The sequence below is a fragment of the Elephas maximus genome, chromosome 24, assembly GCF_024166365.1.
Source record: "Elephas maximus indicus isolate mEleMax1 chromosome 24, mEleMax1 primary haplotype, whole genome shotgun sequence".
Lineage (NCBI taxonomy): Eukaryota > Metazoa > Chordata > Mammalia > Proboscidea > Elephantidae > Elephas > Elephas maximus.
In genome coordinates, this window is record NC_064842.1 from 50,146,288 (window position 1) to 50,174,103 (window position 27,816).

A 27,816-nucleotide genomic window follows, 5' to 3' on the forward strand; every position below is an offset into this window, starting at 1 on the left:
GTGCACTCAAAGACAACAGTTCCTTTTTTTATGTTTTTAGAAGAAAAACTTGTAGAGTTCTATGAATCAATTAACATAGTCAGGTCAGTGTTCCCAAACTGGTATTTCCAGGATCGCTATTGCAGGAGATGTTGATATGTGTTCTGTGAAAAAGTCAAACTTAAGTTTGGCTCCAAGAAGCATGGCGGTAATGTGAGGCTCACATTTTTCAGATTTATTAAACAAAGAACATGTAGGCCATTTTTCAGCAGAATACCAATTTGAGAAATAATTTTATAAGCATTAATGATGGCATTGGATTTTTTTATAATATCTTTGATTAAGAACTAGGAGCCAGAGGCTTTAGTTGTAGTTCTTGTCACTTACTCATTAGAGACTTAAATTGCCTAAGTTTTTTGTACTGTGTGTATGCATGTGTGTGTATTTGTGTGGCCTCTACTGTAGTCATTTTTTTTTTTTTTGTATGTCACTATAATTGGGGGAAAATATGTAATAATAATAGTTACCACTCTAGACTTACTAATTCTTAGAGTTTGTGATGGTGGAACCTGAGCTTCTGCACTTGTCAGTCGCTATGCAAATGACTTTGCACTATAATGGTTGAGAACCACTGCTGGTTGGAGTTGTATTTTTTGTTGAAGCTAAGTAGCAAAGACAGCTGGTATGCCAGTATAAATATTTATAGAACCTTCTAAAGTATATGACAGTGTTTTTCTCTTTGATAGGTATTTCTGAGCATGTACATGTGGGTGAGAGACCCTTTTTTTAATTTTTTTATTTTGCTAAGATGATGAAGTAAATAATTACCAGTCCAAATTTTCACAATCTGATTTTTCATCTCACTGCTATATTTCCCTCTAAGACTTTATTGGGTCTTAATATATATGTTTTGCTTAGGCCCATCAGTCACCCACATCTCAGTGCCTAGGATCAATTAAACCTTTCTTTCACTCCTTCCATTTCAGTTTGTTTTGTGTTTTTTGCTTTTAGGTGTGCTTACAGCCTTGGCAGTTGCAGTCCTGGCTGCGGGTGTCTCCTTTCATTACTTCAGTGATTAAAGTGAGGCCCAGAGAGCTTCCCGATCACCCAGAGACTGAGCAACAATTATGGATAATAAAGATGCAAATAATCGTCTGCACTTCAGACGATAGCAATCGTATCCGCTGCCGTAAATGCCTGCCGGGCGCCGGGCATGTTTCTGACAGATGACGTCACCTGTTGCCTTGTGTAGGCCTGCTTATATTACAAGGTGCCCAGGTTACCAAAAAAGAGTTACACATCTGGGTGGAAGCAGCACGTAACAAATAATTATTATCTATTTTTAAAAAGCTTCACAATAGGGGCATATTTTCATAGATTTTAGTTCTTTTGATCTCAATCTAACTTAGGACGTTGAAAATTTGAATAGTCAGGGTTGGCTCAACATTTTTGTAATAACAGAGCCCCAGGAGAAATTTCTATAGAGTGGATCAACAATGTGTCAGATAAAACTTCATATTCAAGAACTTTTCTAGTATACACTCAATTCCAAGGTACTGTGTGTTTTGTTATAATAGAAGATTAGGCAGTTTTTCTAGAGAAGTTTGAATCAGCAAGGACTGACAAAAATCATGCAGTTTCCTAGATTAGTATATCATAACTTTTAATATATTAATAAGACTTTTGCTTCCAACAGTGTGTTAGCTTAGATCCTGCAAAACAACTAGATCTTGAATAAAATCTACCTTTGAGTGCATTGCTAGGCTCAAAAAAATCTGCAAGAACCATATCTTTATTTTTCCCCATCCCAGTTGGTAAAAGTGAATGCTGCAGTTCCCATACAGATGAACTGTGGTTGTGTGAGGGCCAGTGTCAGTAGCAGTACTGCCATATGCAGTTTGTTTTGGACCAGAAACAAGGAGAGAGACCTGAATCTGAGACTCTGCCTTAAGCTGTTGAAGAAGGGCTTAAGTGGTTTATAGTGCCATAAAGGTCCTGCCAGAAGCAGATATTAATTCTCTTAAGGGAAAAACATTCTTATTTAGCCAATAGATTCCCATAGATTAAAGTCAAGCAATATTTCATGACTAGAGATCACCATGTACAAGCTGAAAATAGCTGGCATGAGAGAGAAGTATAGAAACAACAAGCATTAGATTCAGTTCTCCAAGTTCACATCACCAACACAAGCAGTAAAGGCTGGATCCAGAGGCAGATTTGAAAAAGAACCAAATGCCACTTCTAGAAATGAGAGAGATGTTTATTGAAATTAAAAAAAAAAACATATTGAATATCATATTAGATTTGGCTGAAGAGAAAATTAGTAAACAGGAATCTAGCTATAAAGAAATTACCCAGTGAACAGCATAGAAAAACGAAAAACTATAAAATAGTTAAAAAAAAAAAAAAAGAGAGATACACAGAAAAGAGTTATAAAAACTAGAGGTACTGGAAGGAGAGAATAGAGAGAATGAATGGGGGAAAGTCAATATTTAAAGGGATAAAAATTGAGAATTTTCTGTATTTGGAAAAATTCATAAATTCAGGAAGCACAGCATATCCCAAACACTTATATTAAAAATACATGCTTAGACCTAATGTAGTGAAACTGCAAATAACAAACACAAGATTTTTAGAGCAACCAAAGAGGAAAAAGGAGCTCATCAATAATGATATGACACCAAAATACTCTGTATGCTCCTCAGCAGCAGCAATGTATCCAAAAGATAAGAGTAATACCTTCAAAATTCTAAAAAAAAAAATTCAGGTTTGAGTTTATACCAAGAAAAATTTAAATAAAGATATGTTTGGGTGAAAAACAGGTTTTGCCACCTCACACCTTCATTAAAGAAACTGCGAAAGTATGATCTTCAAGAAGTACAAAAGTGACCCTAAAAGGATGATCTGAAATCAAAGAACTAGTGAGGAAATGAAATGATAAATATGTGTAAATCTAAAGTATTGTTTGTATAAAACACCTATAATGAAAGTAGTAAATAAGAACTAAAATTGTTAATTTAAAACTAAGTAAATGTCACTATTACACAGTATTAATGTGGAATTTAAAAATAAGGATATAAATGAAAATTTGGACAATAGCTATTAAGATTGGAGGAGGGTGATTGGAATTAAAGTATTCTGAGGTTTTGTTCAGAAAATGGTTTAAGATATTGGTTAAATTTGATTATGTTAAATATACATAGTAAAAATTCAAGGATGGCTGTTAAGAGAATAGATACAGAATGTATAATTCCAAAGGAAAAGAAGTTCTAAAAAATGGAATAACAAGACGATAATTCAAAACAAAAAAAAGAAAGTAACTGTAAGGGTATAAAACAAAATTAGAAAATAAGTGATACTAACAAATCCAACAATATTAATAATTAAAACAAATATTAATAAAGTACCCAGCTAAATGACAGATTTTCATATTAGAAGTTTTTAAATTAATTGTGTGTACTTAAAAACAAAGCAAGGGCATGGAGAGATTTAAGGTAAAAAAAAAAAAAAGGCTTTAGGTAAATACCAAAAGAAAACGTGTAGCTTTTGTAACTTTAGATAAGATTTTACAATACTATTACATATATTACATGTAGAGGAGGTCACTAAATAATGATAAAGGGATCAATTCACTAAGAATGCATAACAATTTTAAATTTGTATACATTTAATAAAATGGCCTCAAAACGTGTGAAACCAAAACTGACGGAACTGTAGGACTAAATCAACAAATTGAGCAATGTAGTGGGAAATTTGAATATACACTTTCAAATATTGTTAAGTCAAGTGGACAAAAAATGACAAAACAGATTGGAACAGTGTAATCAACAATACTGATTTAACCGACATATATAGAATAACGCATTCAAAAATTAGTAAATAGTATCCTTAAGCACCCATACTATATAAAAACTGACCATGTACTAGACATAAAGTAAATCTTAATACATTTCAAACAATTTGTATTAATTGGATAATCAGAGGTCAGTAATAAAAGTTTTTTTTCTTAAATTTATGTGTTAAAGACTAATTAATGGGTGAAAGCTAATGAAAATTTATAAATACTTAGAACCTAATGCAAATGTTAAATACTACATAAAGAATAATGTGGTGCAGCAGAAACAGTACTTAAAGGAAAATTAATAGTTTAAATGCTTAAGGGAGAGGATTAAGTGTATAACTTTATTAATTTAGGAAAAAACAGAATATGACAATGAAGAAGCAAGGAGATAAAAGATAAGAAGTAAGTGATTTTGAAAACAGAATCACAATGTCAAAAGTTGTTTTCATGAAAAGTAAACTGGTATAAATGAACAAGAAGAAACAGCACAAGTAAACAGTATAAAAATTGAGAAAGGTCATAACTCATAGATACTGCAGATATGAAAAAAGGTGAGTACCAAATACATTAAGTGCTAACGTATTTGAAACTTGGGCAAAATAGACCAAACCCTAGAAAAATGCAATTTGCCTAAATAGACTCAAGATTAGAAACTACAGTGTTAAAAAGTAATTAAAGAATAATTTGTTTTCCTACAAAGAGGACACCTGATCCAGATTTATAGGTAAGTTTTACCTCTCTTTCAAGGACCAGACTATTCTAACGGTTTACAAACTTTTCCAGAGAATAGAAAATGAGGAAATACTCTCATTCTATGAGGCCAATGTAACTTTTATTGATACCAGAATTGGACATGTTAAGTAGGAGAAAAGAAAATTACAGGCTAATCTCATTAACAAAAGCACTGTTAATAAACTGAATTTGAAACTATATAAAAGAGGATAATACATCATTACCAAAGGAGCCCTGGTGGCACAAGAGTTGAGCACTTGGCTGCTAACTGAAATGGTGGTAGCGTGAACCCACCTAGTGGCTCTGGGAGAAAGACATGGTGATCTGCTTCTGTACAAATTACAGCCAAGAAAACTCTGTGAGGCAGTTCTACTCTGTCTCATGGGACCACTGTGAGTTGGAATTGGCTCCATGGCACCTAATGACAACAAATATCATTACTAAATTGTGTACATTGATAATCAGGAAAACAACAAGCATATCTGTTATAATTCAACATTGCCCTGTAGAAAAATGGGCAAAGACAAATAGGTATTTTAAGAGGATGTGACTAAACACATGAAAGGGTATATACCTTCTAAGTGATTGATTAAAACCATAAGAGTTATTCATCAAATTTTAGAAATTCGACAATACCAATAAAGAGGGTGTAAATCAAAAAAACATCTTTTACATTGCAGGTGGGATTATAAACGGATTACATCATTTGAAAAGCAATTTGGCATTATTTTATAGTTACATATTCACCTACCCTAGTAACTGGTGTTATGGATTGAATTGGGCCCCCAAAACGAAGTGCTGAAGTCTTAACTCCCCACACCTGTGAATGTGATCCTGATTGGAAATAGGATTTTTCTTATATTAATGATATCACACCAGAGAAGGGTGGGTCCTAAACCTAATCCCTCCTGAATGGTATCTTAAAAAGCAGAGTAGACATGGAGAGACACAAATAGGAGGAAGAAGCCATATGAGGGCCCATCTACAAGCCAAGAAATGCCTGGGACTGCCAGAAGCTGAAAGATGAGCGATCTGGAGCAGACAGAGCATAACCTTGCTGATGCCTTCAATTCAGACTCCTAGTGTCTAAAACTGTGAGATAATAAATTCTGTAAAACCGCCTTGTAGTATTTTTGTTATTTTGTTAACACCAGCACTACATAACTACCCTGGAGAAATTCCTGCATATGTGTACCACAGGAGTGCGTGTGTAAGAATGCTCAGGATAAATGAGTGTAACCACTGAAGTGCCCTTTGGTAAGAGAATGAGTAAATAAAATGTGAGTTTAATAATTTTATTTAACATGGAGAATGACCCATATACAACTTAGATAAAATGTGAATATAAAGCAAGCCCCAGAAGCATACATGCAGTATGACACAATTTATGAAATCTTAAAAGCAAGCAAATCTAGACGGTATGTGATGTAGGAGTACATATATTTGTGATTTTAAAAAGGGAGAAAATACATTTAAAATTCAGGATGTCAGTTACCACCTCAGGGTGGGAGTAATGGCAGGACAGGGAGGCAAGGACAAAACGGTATTTGTGATGTTTTAATTCTTGTGATAGAAATGACTCGAGATGGCATGATAGAATTTTGCAAGACCAACAACTTATTCATTGTGAATATCTGTTTCAACAATATAAACGGTGACTATGCACTTGGACCTTGCCAGATGGAATACACAGGAATCAAATTGACTACTTCTGTGGAAAGAGACAATGGCGAAGCTCAATATCACTAGAAAAATGCCAGCAGCGGGCTGCGGAACAGACCATCAGTTGCTTAATATGCAAGTTAAGTTGAACCTGAAGAAAATTAAAAGACGTCTACAAGAGCCAAGATACAGCCTTAAGGATATGGCACCTAAATTGAGAGATCATCTCAAAAGTAGATTTGATTCATTGAACACTAATGACTGGAAGACCAGATGAGTTGTGGGATCACATCAAGGCCATCATACATGAAGAAAGCAAGAGGTCATTAAAAAGGTAGGAAAGAAAGAAAAGACTAAAATGGATGTCAGAAGAGACTCTGAAACTTGCTCTTGAACTCGCATAGATAAAACAAAAAGAAAAAATGACAAAGTAAATGAACTGAAGATTTCAAAAGGCAGCTCAAGAAGGCAAAGAAAAGTATTTTAACGAAATGTGCAAAGACCTGGAGTTAGAAAACCAAGAGGGAAGAACATGGTCAGCATTTCTCAAACTGAAAGAACTGAAGAAAAAAATTCAAGCCTTGAGTGGCAATATTGAATGATTCTATGGGCAAAATGTTGAATGATGCAGGAAGCATCAAAAGAAGATGGAAGGAATACAGAGTCATTGCACCAAAAAGACTTCATTGACATTCAACCGTTTCAGGAGGTAGCATAGGATCAAGAACCTATGGTACTAAAGGAAGAAGCCCAAGCTGCACTGAAGGCATTGTTGAAAAACAAGGCTCCAGGAACTGGAGAATACTAATTGAGATGTTCAACTAACAAATGCAACACTGGAAGTGCTCACTAGTCTATGGCAAGAAATTTGAAAGATAGCTACCCGGCCAGCTGAGTAGAAGAGATCTGTATTTGTGCTCATTCCAAAGAAAAATAATCCAAACAGAATTTGAAAATTATCAATATCATTAATATCACATGAGTAAAATTTTGTTGAAGATAATTCAAGAATGATTGCAGCTGTACATTGACAGGGAACTGCCAAAATTTCAAGCCATATTCAGAATAGGATATGGAGCAAGGGCTATCATTGCTCATGTTAGATGGATCTTGATTGAAAGCAGAGAATACCAGAAGAATGTTTACCTGTGTCTCATTGACTATGCAAAGGCATTCAACTGTGTGAATCACAACAAATTATGAATAACATTGCAAAGAATGGGCTTTCCAGAACACTTAATTGTGCTCATGCCCAACCAGTCCATAGACCAAGAGGTGTTCGAACAGAACAAGGGGATCCCGAGTGGTTTAAAATCAGGAAAGGTGTGCGTTAGGGTTTATCCTTTCACCATACTTATTCAGTTGATATGCTGAGCAAATAATCCAAGAAGCTGGACTATATGAATAACACGGCATCAGGAGTGGAGGAAAACTTGTTAACAGCCTACAATATGCAGATGATGTAACCTTGCTTGCTGAAAACAAAGGATTTTAAGCATTTCCTGATGAAGATTAAAGACTACAGCCTTCAGTATGGATTACACCTCAACATAAAGAAAACAAAACTCTTCTCAACTGGACCAATAAGAAACATCACGATAAATGGAGGAAAGATTGAAGTTGTCAAGGATTTAATTTTACTTGAATCTACAGTAAATGCCCATGGAAGCAGCAGTCGAGAAATCAGATGACATGTTGCATTGGGCAAATCTGCAAAAGACCTCTTTACGGTGTTAAAAAGCAAAGATGTCACTTTGAGGACTAACATGCACCTGACCCAAGCTATGCCGTTTTCAGTCACCTCATATGCATGGGAAAGCTGGACAATGAATAAGGAAGTCTGAAGAAGAATTGATGTCTTTGAATTATGGTGTTGGCAAAGAATATTGAATATACCATGGACTGCCAAAAGAATGAACAAATCTGTCTTGGAAGAAGTAAAACCAGAAAGCTCCTTAGAAGTGAGGATAGTGAGACTTTGTCTCACATACGTTGGACATATTATCAGGAGAAGCAGTCCCTGGAGAAAAACCTCAGTTTGGTAGAATAGAGGGTCAGCAAAAAGAGGAAGACCTTCAATGAGGTGAATTGACGCAGTGGCTGCAACAATGGGCTCAGACGTAGCGAGGATTGTGAGGATAGCACAGGACTGGGCAGTGTTTCTGTTGTACATAGGAACCACCTTGATGACACCCAACAATAAATTCTTGAGTAATGATTTTCTTAATCATTTTATTTACTTAATGGCATTAACATATATATTGGTTTGGTTGTCTTTTGTTGAGTAATCACCCCAAAATTTCCTGGCTTATAAGAACAACCATTTCATTTTTCTAGCAGTTCTGTGAGGTGACAGGGATCAGCTGTGCAGTTATTCTACTCAACCTGATGTTGGCTGGAATTGCAGTTATCCAGGCTTGATTGGGCTTGAAACATTCAAGATAGCTCACTCATACTTGGTTGGCAGTTGATGCTGGCTTGGCTTTCACACCTCCGTTCTTCTTTTATGTGTCTTCTCCGTGTGGTTTGAGCTTCTTCCTATCAGTATGGCTGAGATTCGAAGAAGTAGTGTCCCAAGAGCTGATATTTCAAGAAGAGGGAAGTGGAGCTGTGCGTCCTCATAAGGTCCTGTCTTGAAAGTCTCAGAACATCACTTGGGTGCATTTATTGGTCAAGGTAATCACAGAGCCAGCCTAAATTAAAAATGAAAGGGGGAAGAGAGGGAAACTTCTCCATGGGAGAGAAGCATGTGTACACAAGGAAGGAAGGAATTGATGGGAGCCATTTTGGAGATTAGATACCATTATGTGCTCTCTGACCACAACAATATATGTCCCTTGCGTAGGAAATACACTTAAACACTTGCCACTTGCTAAGACAAAGTCACATTTCAATATTGCATCAGGTTCAGGGTCAAGTCCAGGATCTGGTCATCTAAATCTGTTTTGAGTACATGTGAGGCACTTTTACTGTATGTCTTAGTCATCTAGTGCTGCTGTAACGCAAGCCATGTAACACATGGCTTTAACAAACAAAGTTTATTCTCTCACAGCCTAGTACACTGGAAGTCCAAATTCAGGGCATCAGCTCCAGGGGAAGGCCTTCTCTGTTGGGTCAGGAGGAAGGTTCTTGCCATCAGTCGTCCCCTGGACTAGGAGCTTCTCCACCCAGGAACCCCAGATCCAAGACCCAATCCAATCTTGCAGACTGAGTCCTGCCTCATTAACATAACTGCCGCCTATCCCACCTCAATAATATCATATAGCTATGAAAATCACATCAGATGACAAAATCCTGGACAATCACACAATACTGGGAATCGTGGCCTAGCCAAATTGATATACATATATTTAAAGGGACACAATTCCATGACACTGCAGTTCCTTTCTATCTGAAGATGCGTAGGGAAATTTTCTTCCCTTACTCATCCAGCATACAATGATGAGACAGGCCATAAATACTCATGTCCAAAAAGAAGGACAATGACAGGTACATAGCAGTGAATGGTACATAGCAATTCTGAACTGCAGTTGAGCACATGTCTCTAATTTCCCATGATTCTAGAGGCAGGGAATATATGTTGATTAAAGACTAATTCTGCTTCTGAGAGTGTTTCTGAACTCTTGTTTCTTCCCTTCTTTGACTCTCACTCTGAGTCATTCCTGTCCATGAGAAATGGCTTATGCTTGCATCTGAGTAGCTTTCTCAATCTGCTTCCTGATTTTAGGAGGTGGAAGGCACCTAAGCCTCTTCATTTTGAACTCTGTCCCTTTTAGTGTAAGATGATGTAATGTCTTTAAAAATTTCTTATGCTTACTTTGAGTAACCTTATAATTTATTAAACAAAAGACAGAACCACAAACCTCTTCAAAACTGGCCTGTCTTTACTTTGGGCTGAGATCTAAGGAGCTGAAGGACAACATCCTCAAGAATCTTAGATACACCATTATCTAGCTGAAATGTCTAAAAAGCATGCCCATAAGATTCTTACAAGTCTTTTGGTCTAAGTAAGAGCTCTGCAAGGCTCTGCCATAAATATTTCTGAAGTCATAGATGATATTACAGTTATATCCTTGGTCTTACCCTGATGTTATATGTTTTTACTGCAGGTAAAAATGTTGCCTTTCATAATAAGGGTTGCCTTTCAGTAACAACTTACTCATTGTTATTACAGCCTCCAATGTTTCCTGAAGGCTCAGAGGCCTCCAACATGTGCCCAGTTCCAAAGTTAAAAGTGCATGTTTTGGGTTTTGGCCCAGTAGCACCCTGTTTCTAGCACCAGTTTCTATATTGGTTATCAATTGCTCCATAACAAATTCAAAATTTAGTGGCTTAAAACAACCATTTTATTAATTCCTACAATTCTGTGGGTAGACTGCACTACTCCTAAAACGCTACACTACCAAAACAGTTGGGGATAGTCAAGTTCTATTACACTGATTGTTATGTTTGTTGATTCTTAGGTAAAACATTTGTCCAAATACAGACAGTCCCTGGGTCATGAACATCTGACTTACATACAACCTGTAGTTATGGACCAGCTCCTGTAAAACTTATTGTATTAAATAACTTGAGGTACATACAGTGGTTCCTGATAGCAAACGGGCAATACTCTGTGATGCCCATCAAAACAGTATTATTATTATTACTGTATTTTATGTTAAAGATGTTTTAGTGTATCTGGAAATGTTTCTTTAATGTTTTTTATGTATAGAATGGTATAATATATACTAAAACAAATATTTGACTAGCCGATGTTAGATATGAACTGTACCTAACTGTTCCAACCTATGTACAAACTCAACTTACAGACAGACTTAGGTACAGAACTCGTTCATAATGCGGGGACTGCCTGTGTAAGTTAGTCAGTGAACCACAGGTATCTAGTAAATTGTACGTGATTTCTGACTTGAACCTAATAAATAATCATATTGAAAATAGAAAGTATGTTAAGATCCACCAAAGGTAGTCAATGAGGTCTCATAAAATTCATAGCCTATTAAGAGGAAAATTAACATTGTAGATTTTGGTATATTAGTTGTTAAGGGCAAAGGATAAAAGTGGAGGTTTTTTTTTTTTTTTTTTATTTTGCCTCTCCATATGCCGTTTCTAGGAGTCCCTGGATGGTGCACACAGTTAAGCACTCAGCTACTAACTGAAAGTTTGGGTGTTGGAGCTCACCCACAGGCACCTTGGAAGAAAGGCCTGGTGATCTACTTCCAAAAGATCACAGCCATTGAAAACCCTGTGCAGTGCAGTTCTCCTGTGACACACATTGGCTGCCATGAGTTGGAATAGACAGCAACTGGTTTGTGGTTCTGTTTTGTTTTGTTTCTGCCATTTCTAGTGTCCTCTATACATTATCTCATTGGATAGTTACAAGTCTCCTGTGGTATAAGCAGGGCAAAGATTTGTTGACTTGATCTGAATTTGATGGATACCACTGAAGTGCGCATTTAGTATTGTCCCCAAAGGCATGTTATTAGGAAGAGTAGAAATGTGGGTAAATAACATCTCTTTCTCAATAATCAAAAATAGATATTCCCACTTTTTTTCTTCTTTGTAAAAGTATTTTGTAGATGAAGCTAGATTTTATACTATACTATGGAACTTCTGAAATTATGATCCCAAAAGAGCTACATACAAAAAGAAAATTTTTTTTATTGTACCTTTGATGGAGGTTTACAGAGCAAACTTGTTTCTCATTAAACAATACACCTATTGTTTTGTGACATTGGTTGCCAATCCCACGACATGTCAACAGTTTCCTCTTCTTGACGTTGGGTTCCCCATTACCAGCTTTCCCGTCCACTCCTGCCTTTTTATCCTCGCCCCTGGGCTGATGTGCCCATTTAGTCTCTCTTTTTTTTTTTTTTTTTTTTTATGGGTGCACCTCAGGAGCACTGAGCTGAAAGTGTGTCCGGGGGTCATACTCTCAGGGTTTCTCCAGTCTCTGTCAGACCAGCAAGTCTGGTCTTCTTTTTTGTGAATTAGAATTTTGTTCTACATTTTTCTCCAGCTCTGTCCAGGACCCTCTACTGTGATGCCTGTTAGAGCAGTTGGTGGTAGTAGCCAGATATATACACAAAAATTCTTAATTAAAAAACTTGATCTTTTATTAAAAACATCCTTCACTCAATTTATTCAGTTTGTTTAGTTTGCTAAGGAGATATTTTGTTTACAGAATTGTGAAGGGGAATTTCATAATCAGGATGAAGGTAGTTTAATCAGGCCTTAGATTCTATTTTAGTCAAATCCAATTTAGTTGTGGAGATATAAGAAGCCTATCCTTGTGATTAAAATTCTGAATGTCAATGAGCTAAGATGCTTAGTAATATCTATGTCTAAGCAAAAATAATTGAACATAGTTTTTTAGTTTTTTTCTATGCTTTCAAATTAGCACTACTAAAATATTTTCTAGTTTTTTTGTTTTTAAATGAAATAATAGATCATAACTGGAAAATTGAGTTATGTTGCTAGGTCTGCAAAATAAGTAACAATAAAACCTTTGGAAGTCACTTAGTTCATTTGATCTTTAGGCGGAAATAAATTCTAATGACATTAAACTAACTCTTATTATATACTGCTTTTTTGGTGTAGTGGTTAAATGCTATAGCTGCTAACCCAAGGGTCGGCAGTTCAAATCCGCCAGGCCCTCCTTGGAAACTCTACGGGGCAGTTCTACTCTGCCCCATAGGGTCGCTATGAGTCGGAATCGACTCAACAGCACTGGGTCTGGGTTTATAATTTATAAAGAATTTTTATTTTTATTATGTCTTTTTTAATAATTCAGAAACTGAGGCTTAGGAAAGTAACTTGCTAAACCTAGTGATTATTACGGAATGTACATACTAAGGGAAAAGACATTGATGAGAGGGACTGATTCAGTATGTAGAAGCAAGGAGAGATGACTGTACAGAAGTAACACATGAGCATAAATTTCCTGAGGGGATAGACTCTAAAGCATAGGAGGCTATAGGCCTTAGAAGAAGGAATACCTCTTCTAATATAGTTGCCCAGAGGGGGAAGAAAATTGGTGCAGATATACACAGGCTTGTAAGTTTGGGAGTTGGCAAAGTCATCTGCTAAGGATAATGAAAGAGAATAAAGAAGATCTGGAAGAAATGTTGCAAATAATGCAAGATCAATTTGAGACATAGTGAGATTGCCAGACAGTGCTAAAGCTCCATTTCAGTACGCATAAATGAATGAAATTGTGTGATTCCTCCTCCCCCCACCCCAGGAGTCTTTGTCTTCTCAGATTCAGGAATAGAAAAGTATTAGGGAGTTTTACCTAACAGGTGAGTTGAAAGCAAAAAAGGACTAGGAAATTTAAGGTATTGGCAAGAAAAAAAGAGTATTATTTAAATGACAGACCACAAAATGTAAGCTGAATAAGAAAGAAAGTGGAGAGGGAAAGAGTAACAGAAGGGAAGGAGAGAGGGAGAGTGTTTTGATGAATTGTAAAGGTAATGTAAAGGAGCCAATGGAGTGAAGGCCTATAAGAGGTCAAAGAATCAAGATTTTGGCAGTAGTCAACAATAAGTATAAGGAAAGATGGTTGTGATCAGAAATAAGGATGCTTGGAATAGTGATTTGGGGAGGTAGAAAACGTAGATTATAACAATGGAAGTGAGTGGCTGAGGTGAAGTAGAAGGTCATTGGAGGTCAAGAGATGAGAAGGTCAGAGAGACCAGATTACAGATGGGTTGTCTGCTATAATAATGAAATAACTAACATGATGATAGGATTTGAAGCATTAAGGAGGAACGAGTGAGTCCAATTTTTGATAAACGAGAGAGAACAATTAGAATGTCAGTAGTTGATAAGTTACAAGGATGAGAAAAAAAGTAATACAAATACCATGAACCATGGCATATATCTATACGGACACTGATTTGTTGTTGCTCCATCTGTCAAGGATTGAGAGGACTGTGCTAAAATCTCGGATGGTAAATTTGTTAATTCCTCCCTATATTCTATCAAATTTTATTGTGTATGTTTTGTGGCATTTTATTAGGTGTATATACACTTTTTTTTTATATACACTTAGAATTTTTAGATCTTCCTGGTGAAATGTACCATTTTATTATTATGTCATACCATTTCTATAACTAATAATGCTTTCTGTTTATGTTATTTGTCTGATATCAATTTAGCAGTTCTTGATTTTTTTAAAATCGTATTTTCTTGATAAGTCTTTCCCTATCATCTTACTTCCATTTCCGTGTCTTAATACTTTAAGTGTGTCTCTTTTACATAACCAGTACCTGGCTTTTAAAAAAAGTCTAATTTGACAATATGTGTCTTTTGACTACTAACTATTGCGTTAAATCATTTATATTTCTGGTGACTTATTTTTGTATTTGGTCTTATTTCTACTTGTACATTTTCATCCAGCAACTAAGAAGTGTTGTAAAATTAATTTGGTTTCAAATAGAAATCCACTCCTGCCTCCTCAGGATAAGCCAAATAGAGATTTAAAAAGCTTCCCACATTCCCTCACCAAAACAAAAGTAACAACAAAATAAAACCCAAAACTCCCTTTCTCCTGAAATGTACGGAGTAGGGAAAAAGTACACTGGAGGAAAAATGACGGGCACAAATAGTATCTCCTGTATTATTTTTGATAAAAGGTAATTGTAAACTACAGATATGGTCTTATTCTTCTAAACTTCTGTGGGACTTATTCATTTTATTATGTATGTCTCTGAAATAAAAGTTACCTAAAAAAATACCGTTGCCATCAACTCGATTCCGACTCATAGCAACCCTATAGGACAGAGTAGAACTGCCCCATAGGGTTTCCAAGGAGCGGCTGGTGGATTTGAACTGCTGACCTTTTGGTTAGCATTGTCTGTTGAAAGTGCATCTAATTTATTAGAACAGGAACCTGGTGGGGAGATAATTTTGTGTTGTCAGCAATGAATAAATGTAAATCTCTAAAAATGAATTGTTTTTGAGATGACATGTTTAAATCAAGCTAATATGTTCAGGGATTGGGAGTGAACACTTTGAGAGATAAAATAGCCTACAGCACAACACCTGGGTTTATGAAAGACTAATTTTTAAAAAACATTTTCCCCTATATTGTGGCAAATAAACAAATAAATAAATTTTAAAAACTCTAGAAGATGCATAGACTTTGATAGTCTAGCTGAGAGCCTCAAGTAAAAATAAAGTTTAATGATTTTCTTAAATGCTATTGCCCAAATAAGGAAAATCCATCATTAAAAACTGAGTATACTGAGCTTTGCCACCTCTGCCAGATCCAGAGCCACTGCATTAGCTGATGGCGTTGTGAGACTTACTGAAGCTTTCTCTAGATTCCAAGTAACTTTTTTTTTTTGGACAGAATTGATGTGTTGTTGTTGTTTTTAGGTGCCGTCGAGTTGGTTCCGACTCATAGCGATCCTATGCACAACAGAACGAAACACTGCCCAGTCCTGTGCCATCCTCACAATCGTTGTTATGCTTGAGCTCATTGTTGCAGCCACTGTGTCAATCCACCTCGTTGAGGGTCTTCCTCTTTTCCGCTGACCCTGTACTCTGCCAAGCATGATGTCCTTCTCCAGGGACTGATCCCTCTTCACAACATGTCCAAAGTATGTAAGACGCAGTCTCTCCATCCTTGCCTCTAAGGAGCATTCTGGCCGCACTTCTTCCAAGACAGATTTGTTCATTCTTTTGGCAGTACATGGTATATTCAATATTCTTCGCCAACACCACTATTCAAAGGCGTCAACTCTTCTTCGGTCTTCCTTGTTCATTGTCCAGCTCTCACATGCATATGATGTGATTGAAAATACCATGGCTTGGGTCAGGCGCACCTTAGTCTTCAGGGTGACATCTTTGCTCTTCAACACTTTAAAGAGGTCCTTTGCAGCAGATTCGCCCAATGCAATGTGTCTTTTGATTTCTTGACTGCTGCTTCCATGGCTGTTGATTGTGGATCCAAGTAATATGGACCTGAAATATATTAATACAGACCATCTAATCTTAGAGAATCCCGAATTTGGTTGTTAATGCCTTCTTTGTTTGGGAGACTGCTAGGTAAAAAGCATGACGTAATGTGAAAAGCATGGGAACTCGGCCCAAGTTAAAGTTCAAACCCTGCTAGCTGTATAAACCTGGACAAGTCAACTAACCACAAACACTTCAATTTCTCCATCGTTGAAGAAGACATATTAAAATCATTGCTCTGGCTAACTCAAGGGGCAATTTTGAGAATCAAATGAGATAATGTATGTGAAATAATTATATATTATAAAAAAATTATAAAAATGAAAAAAAAATTTTTTTATGTCATTTGGGCCCTTCAACGCTACTATTTCAAGGTATGGATGCTATCGCCTTTATGAACTCTTTAGTATTCACGGCATATATAGCATTTGGCCTTTATATATGATTTAGGAATTTAATCTTTAGCTTGTTTGTGAAGTACTTTATTGTTATAACAGGGAGTACAATACACTTGTCCATGAGACAAATGTATTTGCTCTTAAATAGCTTTTTAAAATCTTCCTATTGTTAAAGGCATAAGGGTCATTGAAGGTGCACCTATCTTGAAAAATAGTTAGAAATGGTGATTATATATATATATATATATATATACTCTACCAAAATCTGTCAAGACTAATTGCTGTAAAAAATAATAACTGTTTAGTCATTAAACCTGCATATCTTTATCTAAATTCATGTCAGTAGCATAATAGTCTTTATAATATTTTCATTTTCAAAACTTCAGTTATAGACCAAATTCTTAAGAACTGACTAAAAAAAGATTTCTATTGATCATTCTTAGAATATCTTTTCCTAGCAATGGGAGTTAAATATTTTGACGCACTGCTACTTCACTCCCACAAGCCACAGGTCATCAAAAGAGAGTCAATAGCCCCAGTTGTTTTTCAGAGTGTGAGACAAGAATTTTTCCATTCTACTTCCTTTCATTCATCTCACAGATGTTCCCAGAAGACTTTCAGCTGCATGGCCTGGCAGCCATGGGATTGCCTCAGCCACCCACAATTTTTATTCGTAGATAATTCTGGTGTCAGTGTGAAGATTGGGAAAGATGAGACTCGGTTAGGAACGATTGCAGTGGTCCAGTGAGGAATAAAGAGTAATTTATGTGGAACTCAGGAGACTGAGTATATTTTATATAGAGAGGTAAATAGTTCTTAACTGGGAGTGATTTTGCCTTCCAGGGGACACGTGGCAATATCTGGAGGCAGTTTTAGTCATCTCAGTGGGGGAGTTGCACTACCGGCATCTAGTGAATAGAAGCTAGGGAGAAATGCTGCTAAACACTCTCTGATGTACAGGACAGTGTCCCACAACAAAGAATTATCTGGTTCAGAAACTTCAGTAAAGGTAATAGCTGAAGCCATTAGAAGGAATAACAGAATCCAAAGGAGAGGAATGAGGGAGAAATTAATTAAAGAAAATACCAATATACGAGGACCATGCATGCTAAAGAAGAAAGGCCAAAAGACAAGACTGAAAGAATGCTCACAGAAGCAGAGGAGAATCTAGAGAGTGGTGGTGTGAAAAACAAGTGAGGAAGGAGTTTCTGTTTGGGAGTGGCCATTGGCATTCAGTGGAGCCCCCCACCAAAAAAAATTAAGGTGAGGGCTGTAGAGTCCATTCTAGACTGTAGAGTCCATTCTAGGCTGTAGAGCCTCCACTACAGGTGTTAGGAAGTTTTGTTTGATATTCTCCATTTGCCCCCCCAAATCCGCTTTCTATTCTTCTCCATCCTACTTTATGCCAGAAAAGTTGGCTTAATAGACCTTATCAACAAAACTGCTTTGCCTTTTGGCTTTGGTGGGTTTGACAGTGGGAAGCACTGAAAAGAGATAGGAGGGCAGGAAGAGAGAGAGCTCAGGATATTCATTTCCGTAACTCTTTCCCTGCTGGGCTGTGGATTGGCAGGGACAGCCTTTCTCTCCCAAAACCTAAAGCTCCTATTGGGCAGCTCTTTTCTGGAGTTACAGGTCTAACTAGTTTATTGTCCCATCAAGGCCTGTGGCAGTTGTCACTTCCACCTATTATTCACCCTGTAGTGCTTCAGCATTCCTTGTTAGTATTTTGAACCCTCCCTAAAACCAAAAACCAAACCCATTGCTATTGAGTCAATTCTGACTCATAACAACCCTACAGGACAGAGTAAAACTGCCCCATACGGTTTCCATGATTGTAATCTTTATGGAAGCAGGCTGCCACACTTTTCTCACATGGAGTAGACAAATGCTTAACCACTGTACCACCAGGCTCCTGTGAACACTGCCTACACCCTTGTAAATAGTCACTTCATTAAACTCCATTCAATCACTGTTTTTTAGCCCGTGCTCTGTTTCTTGCCAGGAATCTGACTGACGCTGGTGATCTGTATCAGAACCATTTTCAGTGGAGCAGTTGAGGCAGATGGGTAGAGAAGTAAATGGAAAGAAAGAAAGAAAGAAACAATTAAAGATATATCTTTTTGTTTATTTTTGTTTTGTTTTACAAGGGGTTTGGCAATGACAGGAAGAAGAATGCTAGAGAAGATGATAGCTAGTGAGATTCTGAAGGACCTGAGAATCTTTTTAAATGAGAGTTTGACCTGTTTTTAGGTTGTAAGAAGCTGGTACTGAGGGAGAGGATAAAGGTGTATAATAAGAACAACAAGGTTGTGGAATTTGAAAGTGATGGAATCAATTAAAAGCGTAGATGGCAGAATTAGCCTTGAACGGAAGAACAGCTCTTTCTTTGAGAACATGGAAATGGAGGATAAATGGGTTAATGAAAGTGTGGTAAAGAATCAGGGAAATTCATGTATAGTAGGTTCAATTTATTCTGTGATGTTGAAGACAAGGTCATTTGTTGAGTGACGGAAGGAATTGGGAGGGGGGACAGAGGATAAAAATAAAGGTTTGGAGTGGGAAATTATGGTAGGAAACAGAAGAAGTTACTGTTTGCTGAAGAGGGCTAAGGATCCTAGTTGAGAACCACAGATTGGTTGAGCTTCCAATATATAGCAAGATTCAATTTTCTTGAGTGGAACTTGGCAGCTAGTGGCTAGGAAAAGAGAGGTCAGATGGTTGAAATAATCAGAAGTTTGGAGATGTAAAAGATATATGTTTTGGAAGAATAAAGGAATATGGAGAGCGCTGGCAGAAGCGCGAATGATGTCATCCACCAAATGTGTAGGCTGCATAAGAAGGACAGAAAACCATAAAAGTGGAGAAAGACATTGTCAAAATGTCAAGGATAAAGTTGAGAAATTGGAGACCTTGAAGAACACTTGTATTGAAAGTAAGTGTTGAGAGAGCTGGAAGGGTAGATGGCTATCACCAGAGAACGGCATATTGGAGCTGAAAATTTCAAAAGTGGAGCAGTTTTGAGTGATGAGTAAGCTTTGTCATAGCTATGCAGAGGTTACTGAAGTGGAGAGAATAAGTTAAGGAACTCTGAGTCTAAGTTATTGGATAGTTTGTTCATGTAGATATTGATGCTGATCATAAAATGGTAGCAAAAGTTTTTGGGGAAAGGGCACAGAGCCTTCATTGATGGGAAAAGTGAGGCAGTAAATGGCAACAATGAATGGCAGAGTTTAATAGAGGCAGGATGATTTGAACATCAAAGGATTTGTAGAATTTCCCCAATAAAGGTCTGGAAGCAGCAATGGGAATCATAAGATTTTTAACTTAATTCCTGAACCTCATAGTGTGTGAGATGTGGAAGATTGAACCACCTCTGCTCAATAAAGCTTCAGAAAGGTTAGCTACTCAAAGAAAAGACTTTAGCTGAGAAGGCAAACAAAGAGATAGATGACTACTTTTGAAAGTATCTGAGGATAGAGGCACAAGTGCAAACAGGGAAACACAGGCTACAGAGAACCTGAGCTTTCTGAAGGGTAGTTGATAGTGAAAATAAGAGAAAGAACTGAGTAGACATGCTAGTATATGTTAGCTAATTAGTGAAGACACTCAAATCCAGTATAACCTGGGTTCCAAAATATAAAACGTCATATAGTAATAAAGAAATAAACGAAATAAAAATAAATTCCCACGTTTTTTAATTTCGGAAATGTGTGCTCCCCTCCTAGACTGTCAATTCCTTGAGAAGAAAGAATGTGTCTTAGACATTTTAAAAATTTTTTTTTGTGCTTTAAGTGAAAGTTTACAAATCAAGTCAGTCTCTCACACAGAAACTTATATACTCCTTGCTACATACTCCCAATTGCTCTCCCCTAATGAGACAGCCCGCTCCCTCCCTCCACTCTCTCTTTTCATGTCCATTTTGCCAGCTTCTAACCCCCTCTACTCTCTCATCTCCCCTCCAGGGAGGAGATGACAGCATAGTCTCAAGTGTCCACCCGATCTAAGAAACTCACTCCTCACCAGCATCCCTCTCCAATCCATTGTCCAGTCCAACCCCTGTCTGAAGAGTTGGATTTGGGAATGGTTTCTGTCCTGGGCCAACAGAAGATCTGGGGGCCATGACCACCGGGATCCTTCTAGTCTCAATCACACCATTAAGTCTGGTCTTTTTATGAGAATTTGGGGTCTGCATGCCACTGGTCTCCTGCTGCCTCAGGAGTTCTGTGTTGTGTTCCCTGTCAGGGCAGTCATCGGTTGTAGCTGGTCGCCATCTAGCTCTTCTGGTCTCAGGCTGATGTAAAGTCTCTGGTTTATGTGGCCCTTTCTGTCTCTTGGGCTCGTAATTTCCTTATGTCCTTGGTGTTCTTCATTCTTCTTTGATCCAGGTGGGTTGAGACCAATTGATGCATCTTAGATGGCGGCTTGCTAGGGTTTCAGACCCCAGATACCTCTCTCCAAGGTGGGATGCAGAATGTTTTCTTAATAGATTTTATTATGCCAGTTGACTTAGATGTCCCCTGAAACCGTGGTCCCCAAACCCCTGCCCCTGCTACGCTGGCCTTCGAAGCATTCAGTTTATTACGGAAACTTCTTTACTTTTGGTTTAGTCCAGTTGTGATGACCTCGCCTGCATTGTGTGTTGTCTTTCCCGTCACCTAAAGTAGCTCTTATCTAATTAGTGAATGCCCTCTCCCACGCTCCCAGCCTCCCCCCTCTCGTAACCATCAAAGAATATTTTCTTCACTGTTTAAACTATTTCTTGAGTTCTTATAATAGTGGTCTTATACAATATTTTTCCTTTTGCAACTGACTACTTTCAATCAGCATAGTGCCTTCCAGATTCCTCCATGTTATGAAATGTTTCACAGATTCATCACTGTTCTTTATCGATTCCACTGTGTGAATATACCATAATTTATTTGTCCATTCATCTGTTGATAGGCACCTTGGTTGCTTCCATCTTTTGGCTATTGCAAACAGTGCTGCAATGAACATGGGTGTGCATATATCTGTTCATGTAAAGGCTCTTCTTTCTCTAGGATATATTCCAAGGAGTGGGATTGCTGGATCGTATGGTAGTTCTATTACTAGCTTTTTAAGGAAGCGCCAAATCGATTTCCAAAGTGGTTGTACCATTTTACATTTCCACCAGCAGTGTAGAAGTGTTCCAATCTCTCCACACCCTCTCCAACATTTATTGTTTTGTGTTTTTTGGGTTAACGCCAGCCTTGTTGGAGTGAGATGAAATCTCATTGTAGTTTTGATCTGCAGTTCTCTAATGGCTAATGATGGTGAGCATTAACTCATGTATCTGTTAGCTGCCTGAATGTCTACTTCAGCGAAGCATCTGTTCATATCTTTTGCCCATTTTTTAACTGGGTTATTCATCATTCTGCAGTTGAGTTTTTGCTGTATCATGTAGATTTTAGAAATCAGGTGCTGATTGGAAATGTCATAGCTAAAACCTTCTTCCCAGTCTGTAGTAATCTTTTTACTCTTTTGGTGAAGTCTTTGGATGAGCATAGGCGTTTGATTTTTAGGAGCTCCCAGTTACCTAGTTTTTCTTCTGCATTATTAGTAATGTTTTGTATACTGTTTATGCCATGTTCCTAACATTGTCCCTATTTTTTCTTCCATGATCTTTATTGTTTTAGATTTTAAGTTTAGGTTTTTGATCCATTTTGAGCTGATTTTTGTGCATGGAGTGAGGTATGGGTCTTCTTCCATTTTTATGTAGATGTATATCCAGCTATGCCAGCACCATTTGTTAAAAGACTGTCTTTTCTCCTTATAACTGTTTTGGGGCCTTTGTCAAATATCAACTGCTCACACGTGGATGGATCTTACACATTTTTATCATGCCCACATTGCCTACATAATTCCTTGTACATAATAGACACTTAAACCTTTGTAGAATGTTTAAATGAAAAAGAGAATAAAGAAAAACAAATCAAATTTTCATCATAAGATAATAATATGCTAGATATATTTGAATAAGTAAATACATGATCATAATTATATTCTTCAATATATTCAATAAACACCCTCAAAATTCTGTAAATTTCTTTATTATTTGTGTGTTAAAAATGTTTATTTTTCACTTTTGTTTTCAGTACTAATTTAACTCATGTTTATGGTGGTATCTTCAGTCAGTTTGAGATGGCAGTTTTTAAGGATCTTGCTTTTTCTATTAAAATGTATAGGATTTCTAATAAGGTCCTTATATAGAGAATGTGAGTGGTGTGTTTGGAATAGATGCATTGCATCCCAACATTTTCTTTAAATTAAGTTCTGTTTATGTAAGGATATCTTTAATATATCTACATATTGTATGTATTGTTTTACTTCACCTGTATCTATTGAAAAAAATAACAATAACTAACATTTGAGTAATACCTTGTGTTAGGAACAGTAAAATATTGTGTTTTAGGTGAAAGCTCATAGAGCAAATTAGGTTCCCATTTAAAATTTTTATAGTATTTTTCCATGACACTTGTTACATTTTTCATACTATGTCAACATTCTCATTATTTCTATTCTGTTTGTTCTGTTTCCATTAATCTAGCTTCCCTGCCCATCCTTAGCTTCTCATCTTTGTTTTAGGGTAAATGTTGATCGTTTGGTCTTATATAGTTGATTATTTAAGGGAACACAATACTCATGGGTGATATTACCTATTTTATAAGCCAATTTGTTATTGGGATGAAAGGTTGCCACCAAGAGTGGCTTCAATTCCAAGCTCAAAGAGTATCTTGGGGCAATAATTTTGGGGGTTCCTCTAGTCTCTATCAGTTCAGTAAGGCTGGCCTTTTTTTAGAGTTTTGTTCAACTTTTTTCTCCCTTTCTATCTGAGACCTTCTATTGTGTCCCTGGTCAGAATGGTCGTAGTAGTAGCCATAGTAGTAGCCAGACACTGTTTAGTTCTTCTGGTCTCAGGCTAGATTCAGGCACTCTTTTAAATAGTTTACATGATTTACTCATTTAATCTTTACCACAATCCAATGTCTATCTGTTATTATTGTCCTTATTTTACAGACAAGGAAACAGGCCCAGAGACGATAATTGACTTGCCTAAGGTCACACAATTAATGAATGGATTCAAGCCTAGGAAATCTGGCACCACTACTAATACAGACTTAAATATAGATACATATATATGCATTTGTCCTTTATTGCTTGTTTAAATGCTTGTTTTCTCTACCTCGAACTCCCTAGGGTCAAGGACACTGCATGGCACATTGCAGCTCATCAATAAATATTTGGTGAACAAATGAGTGAATGGGCTTCCCAGTTTGCTATTCCCTACAGATATTCCTATTATTTTCATATTATTTATAAATAACACTCTAGGCATTTCTTTCAAACCTATTCCAGTTATTATTTGGATGGTTTGTTATGAGACATGTTACGACACTTAAAATTTTTACAAATAAAAATTCATTCTTTTGCTGGGACAAACTGATCTCTTCTTCTCCGCCTGCCAAATAAAACAGCAAATTAAGTGTTTACGTGAGGGGAGTTTGCAACCCAGGATTTCCACAGCAGCAGGTTCAAATATTCTAGTCAAATCCTGCCTTTTGTTCCACTCTGGCTGATGAGTATTATGATCAAAGCATTACTCTGTCATTCATTAGTAACCAAGTGCTTATTTCGAATGATTGCTATCATCATTTACTCCCTACACAGGTGCCACCTAGTTACTCTTGTTTTGGCAATGATGGGTTAAATACATTCCTGGGCTTAGTCCTGCTTAAGCTTCCTTGCTCTCTATTTTAAATTAATGCATGGTAGGTTATTTCTTATAAGTGCAAAACTTCCTTTGAACATAAATCTTTCAAAGCACTCATTCATTTGTATTCTTCTTTTTCATAGATGAGTGTCTTCTTTCACTGTATAGCCTTGCTTTTCTACTCCTGCCCAGCAAATCTACACTACACTGTAGTTAACAATTATCTGTAATTGAAAATAACTTATATTTTATTCTTGTTCTATTTCTTCTTTTAAATACAACTTGTTCTATCAAAATACTGTTCTATTTTGAGATACACATTCGATTGTCTTTCCTCACTGCCTTACCATTATCCTTTTAAGTGTTCCCTTCCAGTCCATGGAATTAGTGTCAATCTAAAGAGTTGCTCTACTAAAGAGTTTTTACACTGTAAGTATTTCATGCAAGGGTGCTAGTTCTACCATAGTTTTTTTAATTTCATTAGTTCCTGAACTACTGAACTTAGTGCAAATCAATACATTTGTTAGAAATTACTTGATAGGAGAAAACATGTACAGCTATTTTTTAAAAGCTCCCTCCCTATTTTATACACAATTACTCTGCATGTCTCCCTCTTAGGACTTTTCCTCAAGTGATACGACCATTTCTCACCAATTTAGAAATAGGCTATAAGATATTTAAAATGCTTTTCCCAATTTTTAAAAGAGAATAAAGAATGAAATTTTAGATTCATGAACAACAACAACAACAAGAAAACAGTACCTACTGCAGTGACCATATGTTAAGGACTGGCCAATGTGAGCTAGTCATAGTCAGGAATTCTTATCTTATCCATCTTTGCATCATCAATATTCAGTACAATTACAGAGCCTTTTCTTTTCCAATCTTCCTTTCCTCCTTCTCCAAAAGTATATATCAAAAGTCTGTTAAGTACCAGGCACTTATATAGGTGCTGGGGATATAGTGGTGTTGAAAAGAGACAATGCCCCAAGCTGTGCTGTCTTGAAGCTTGTTTATCCTAAGTGGAAATCGACACTCAACAAGTAAATAAGCAAGTAGAGATAATATCAGATAGATAATGTCTTAGAGTAAGAACGCTCATTCTGTTAAAGATTTATTGAGGGTAATATAATTCATGAATTGGGGAAACACAGGGCAAAGAGGAAGCTACCAATGCTCCGGAGGATGGAGGGAGAGGTGTGTTTTATAGTAAAGATGGCGAAGGGAAGTGTGTGATGGTCACATGGTCACAAGATGGGTACCTCACTATCAACTCTGTTTTCAATTACCATCTTCCTAAACATTTTGAGTAAGCTTGTTCTCCTACAATAGTATTCCTAACCCCTCACTCTTATTTACTAAGAATGTCTAAGCTGCCTTCCTCACCTCCATTTTTAGTTGCTAAGAATGGGTTGGAACATGAGCCAGGTGGATTAAACAAGATGATTGATAGGGGGCCAGGGCCTTCTGATCTCTAGCCGGAAGCCCAAGGCCATATACATATGAATGGGAAGAAGTCAAGTTTACATTCTCAGGAATGCAGAAGAAGAAGCCTGCAACAAAAAGGAGTTTTGATTCAGACTTCATGTTATTATGCCAACTGCCTCGGTTTTAGAGGTTTGCTAGTATAATAACGATAAGCATTGTGAAAAATAAAGTAGAATGATAGAGTATCTTGGGATAAAATGGAGGGATTTACTTAATAATACAGTCAGAAGAGTTATAATGTATACTGGTGAAGAGCACAAGCCCTGGAGCAAAACTGTCTAGTTTGAATTCCAGCTCTTCCATTTACTGTCTGAACCTGGGCAAACTGCTTAACTTTTCTCTGACTTTTAATAAGACCTTTCTCCAAAGGATTAAATACAAGAGGGTATTCTATATGGAATCTCTGGATGGTGAAAATGATTAATGCACTCCACTACTAACCTACAGGGTGGAGTTTTGAGTCCACCCAGAAGCTCCTGGAAGGAAACCCTGGCAATCCACTTCTGAAAAATCAACTACTGAAAATCTTATGGCACTTTACTCTGTCCTTGGGCCCTGTCTCTTTTCACCCCCCACCCCAGCTTCCTGACCTGAGGAGGAGAGGTCCTTCTTCCTCGTTCCCCAACCCCCCCAAATCCTGGGATGAAAGGGTTGAATGGCAGGGATCAGTGAATCCATGCCAGAAGTAAGTAGCAATTGCTAGAAAAGGATGCCCCAGTTTTGCTATGGCAGGGATTTCCCCAGACTACTGGTAAGACAGGGAACAGAGGGCCCCCAAATCTACAAAGTAACACGAAATGGGCTAGGGCGCAGAAACAAAGCCATTCTCCAGAACAATGGGGCAGGGTATCAGAAAATAGCCCACAAACTCCTTTAACGTTATCTTACTGAAGCAGCTGGATAAAACCAGCCCCAGGGACATACACAGAACATCCACCTGTGACCGCTGTGTGACCTTCCACCAGGGGCAGCAAGGGGCAGCAGCAGCAGCAGCCGGGAATTGAATTTGGGGAGCGAGAGACTGTGCTGGTGCAACACCCCATAATAAGTCCTGCTATGAATCCCAGAGGCCTCTGGGACAGAAGCCATCTTAGAAAGCTGCTGCATGCGCATCGTAGTTAACATATCCCCGCCTATGCCTATGAATAAACATGAATCTTTTCCTGCCCAAGAACTTTTAAAAACCCAGGCAAGTCCTTTGTTGTGTGAGACGGGGATATGCATTGCTTAGGCCTTTCTTGTCTCTGCTTGCAAGCCTCTTCAATAAAGCTTGGCTCGTGTGGAAAACTCTACTTGCCTTACCTGCTCATTCTTGACCAGTGAAAGGCAAGAACCTTATTCCAGTAACACTGGCAGCCACCTAAAATATACTTGGAGACCAGAAAGGGGATCATTTTGCTGGAGTTGTGCTGAAAGCATGCTCCAAAGACCTGTAAGAATTTTGCTGAGTTGGCTCCACCAGGTTACTACAATGGCACCAAACTCCACAGGATCATGAAAGAGTTCATGATCCAGGGAGGTGATCCAACAGGAACACTTCGAGGCGGTGCAGCTTATCTATGGAAAGCAGTCTGAAGATGAACTTCATCCAGGCTTGAGAATCATGGGGCCTGGAATTCTTGCAATGGCCAATGTGAAACCAACATAAACAGTAGCCAGTTCTTTGTGACCCTGGCCCGGAACCCAGTAGCTAGACAGCAAACACACTATTTTTGACTGGGTGTGCCAGTGCATAAAAAAAAAAAGTGCATAGGAATGGTAAATTGAGTGAGAATGGTGGAAACAAACTCTCAGGACTGCCTTGAGGACAATGTGAAGATCATTAAGGCATACCCTTCTGAGTAGACTTGCTGCCTTACCGGCCATACCTAGGTCTTTCGGGCCTCTGAGAAGGCACCAAGGAACCAACTCCCACATGACCTAGAATGACACAAACTGTAAACTTCATTTTGACCTTTCAAATGACATAGCTAAGGAAGCCTGGGGTCTTAGGTGAGCCAGAAATGGAAATGTATTTTATATTT

General features: G+C 37.4%; 1 protein-coding gene and 1 pseudogene across 3 annotated transcripts in view; both read left to right on the forward strand.

The window, feature by feature from the left end:
* Positions 1 to 7,207, forward strand: part of ODR4 (odr-4 GPCR localization factor homolog) — a 53,688-nt gene extending 46,481 nt beyond the window's left edge. The window contains exon 15 of one of the 3 annotated variants that reach the window (XM_049867975.1): positions 991 to 7,207. In XM_049867975.1, the coding sequence (XP_049723932.1) occupies positions 991 to 1,058 (68 nt within the window). In that variant the 3' untranslated portion in view covers positions 1,059 to 7,207. The remainder of the gene's footprint in view (positions 1 to 990) is intronic. The other 2 variants (XM_049867974.1, XM_049867976.1) reach the window with 2 other exon arrangements.
* On the forward strand, positions 6,279 to 27,637 carry LOC126066864 (peptidyl-prolyl cis-trans isomerase-like 1; annotated as a pseudogene).
* Positions 27,638 to 27,816: the final 179 nt, after the last annotated feature.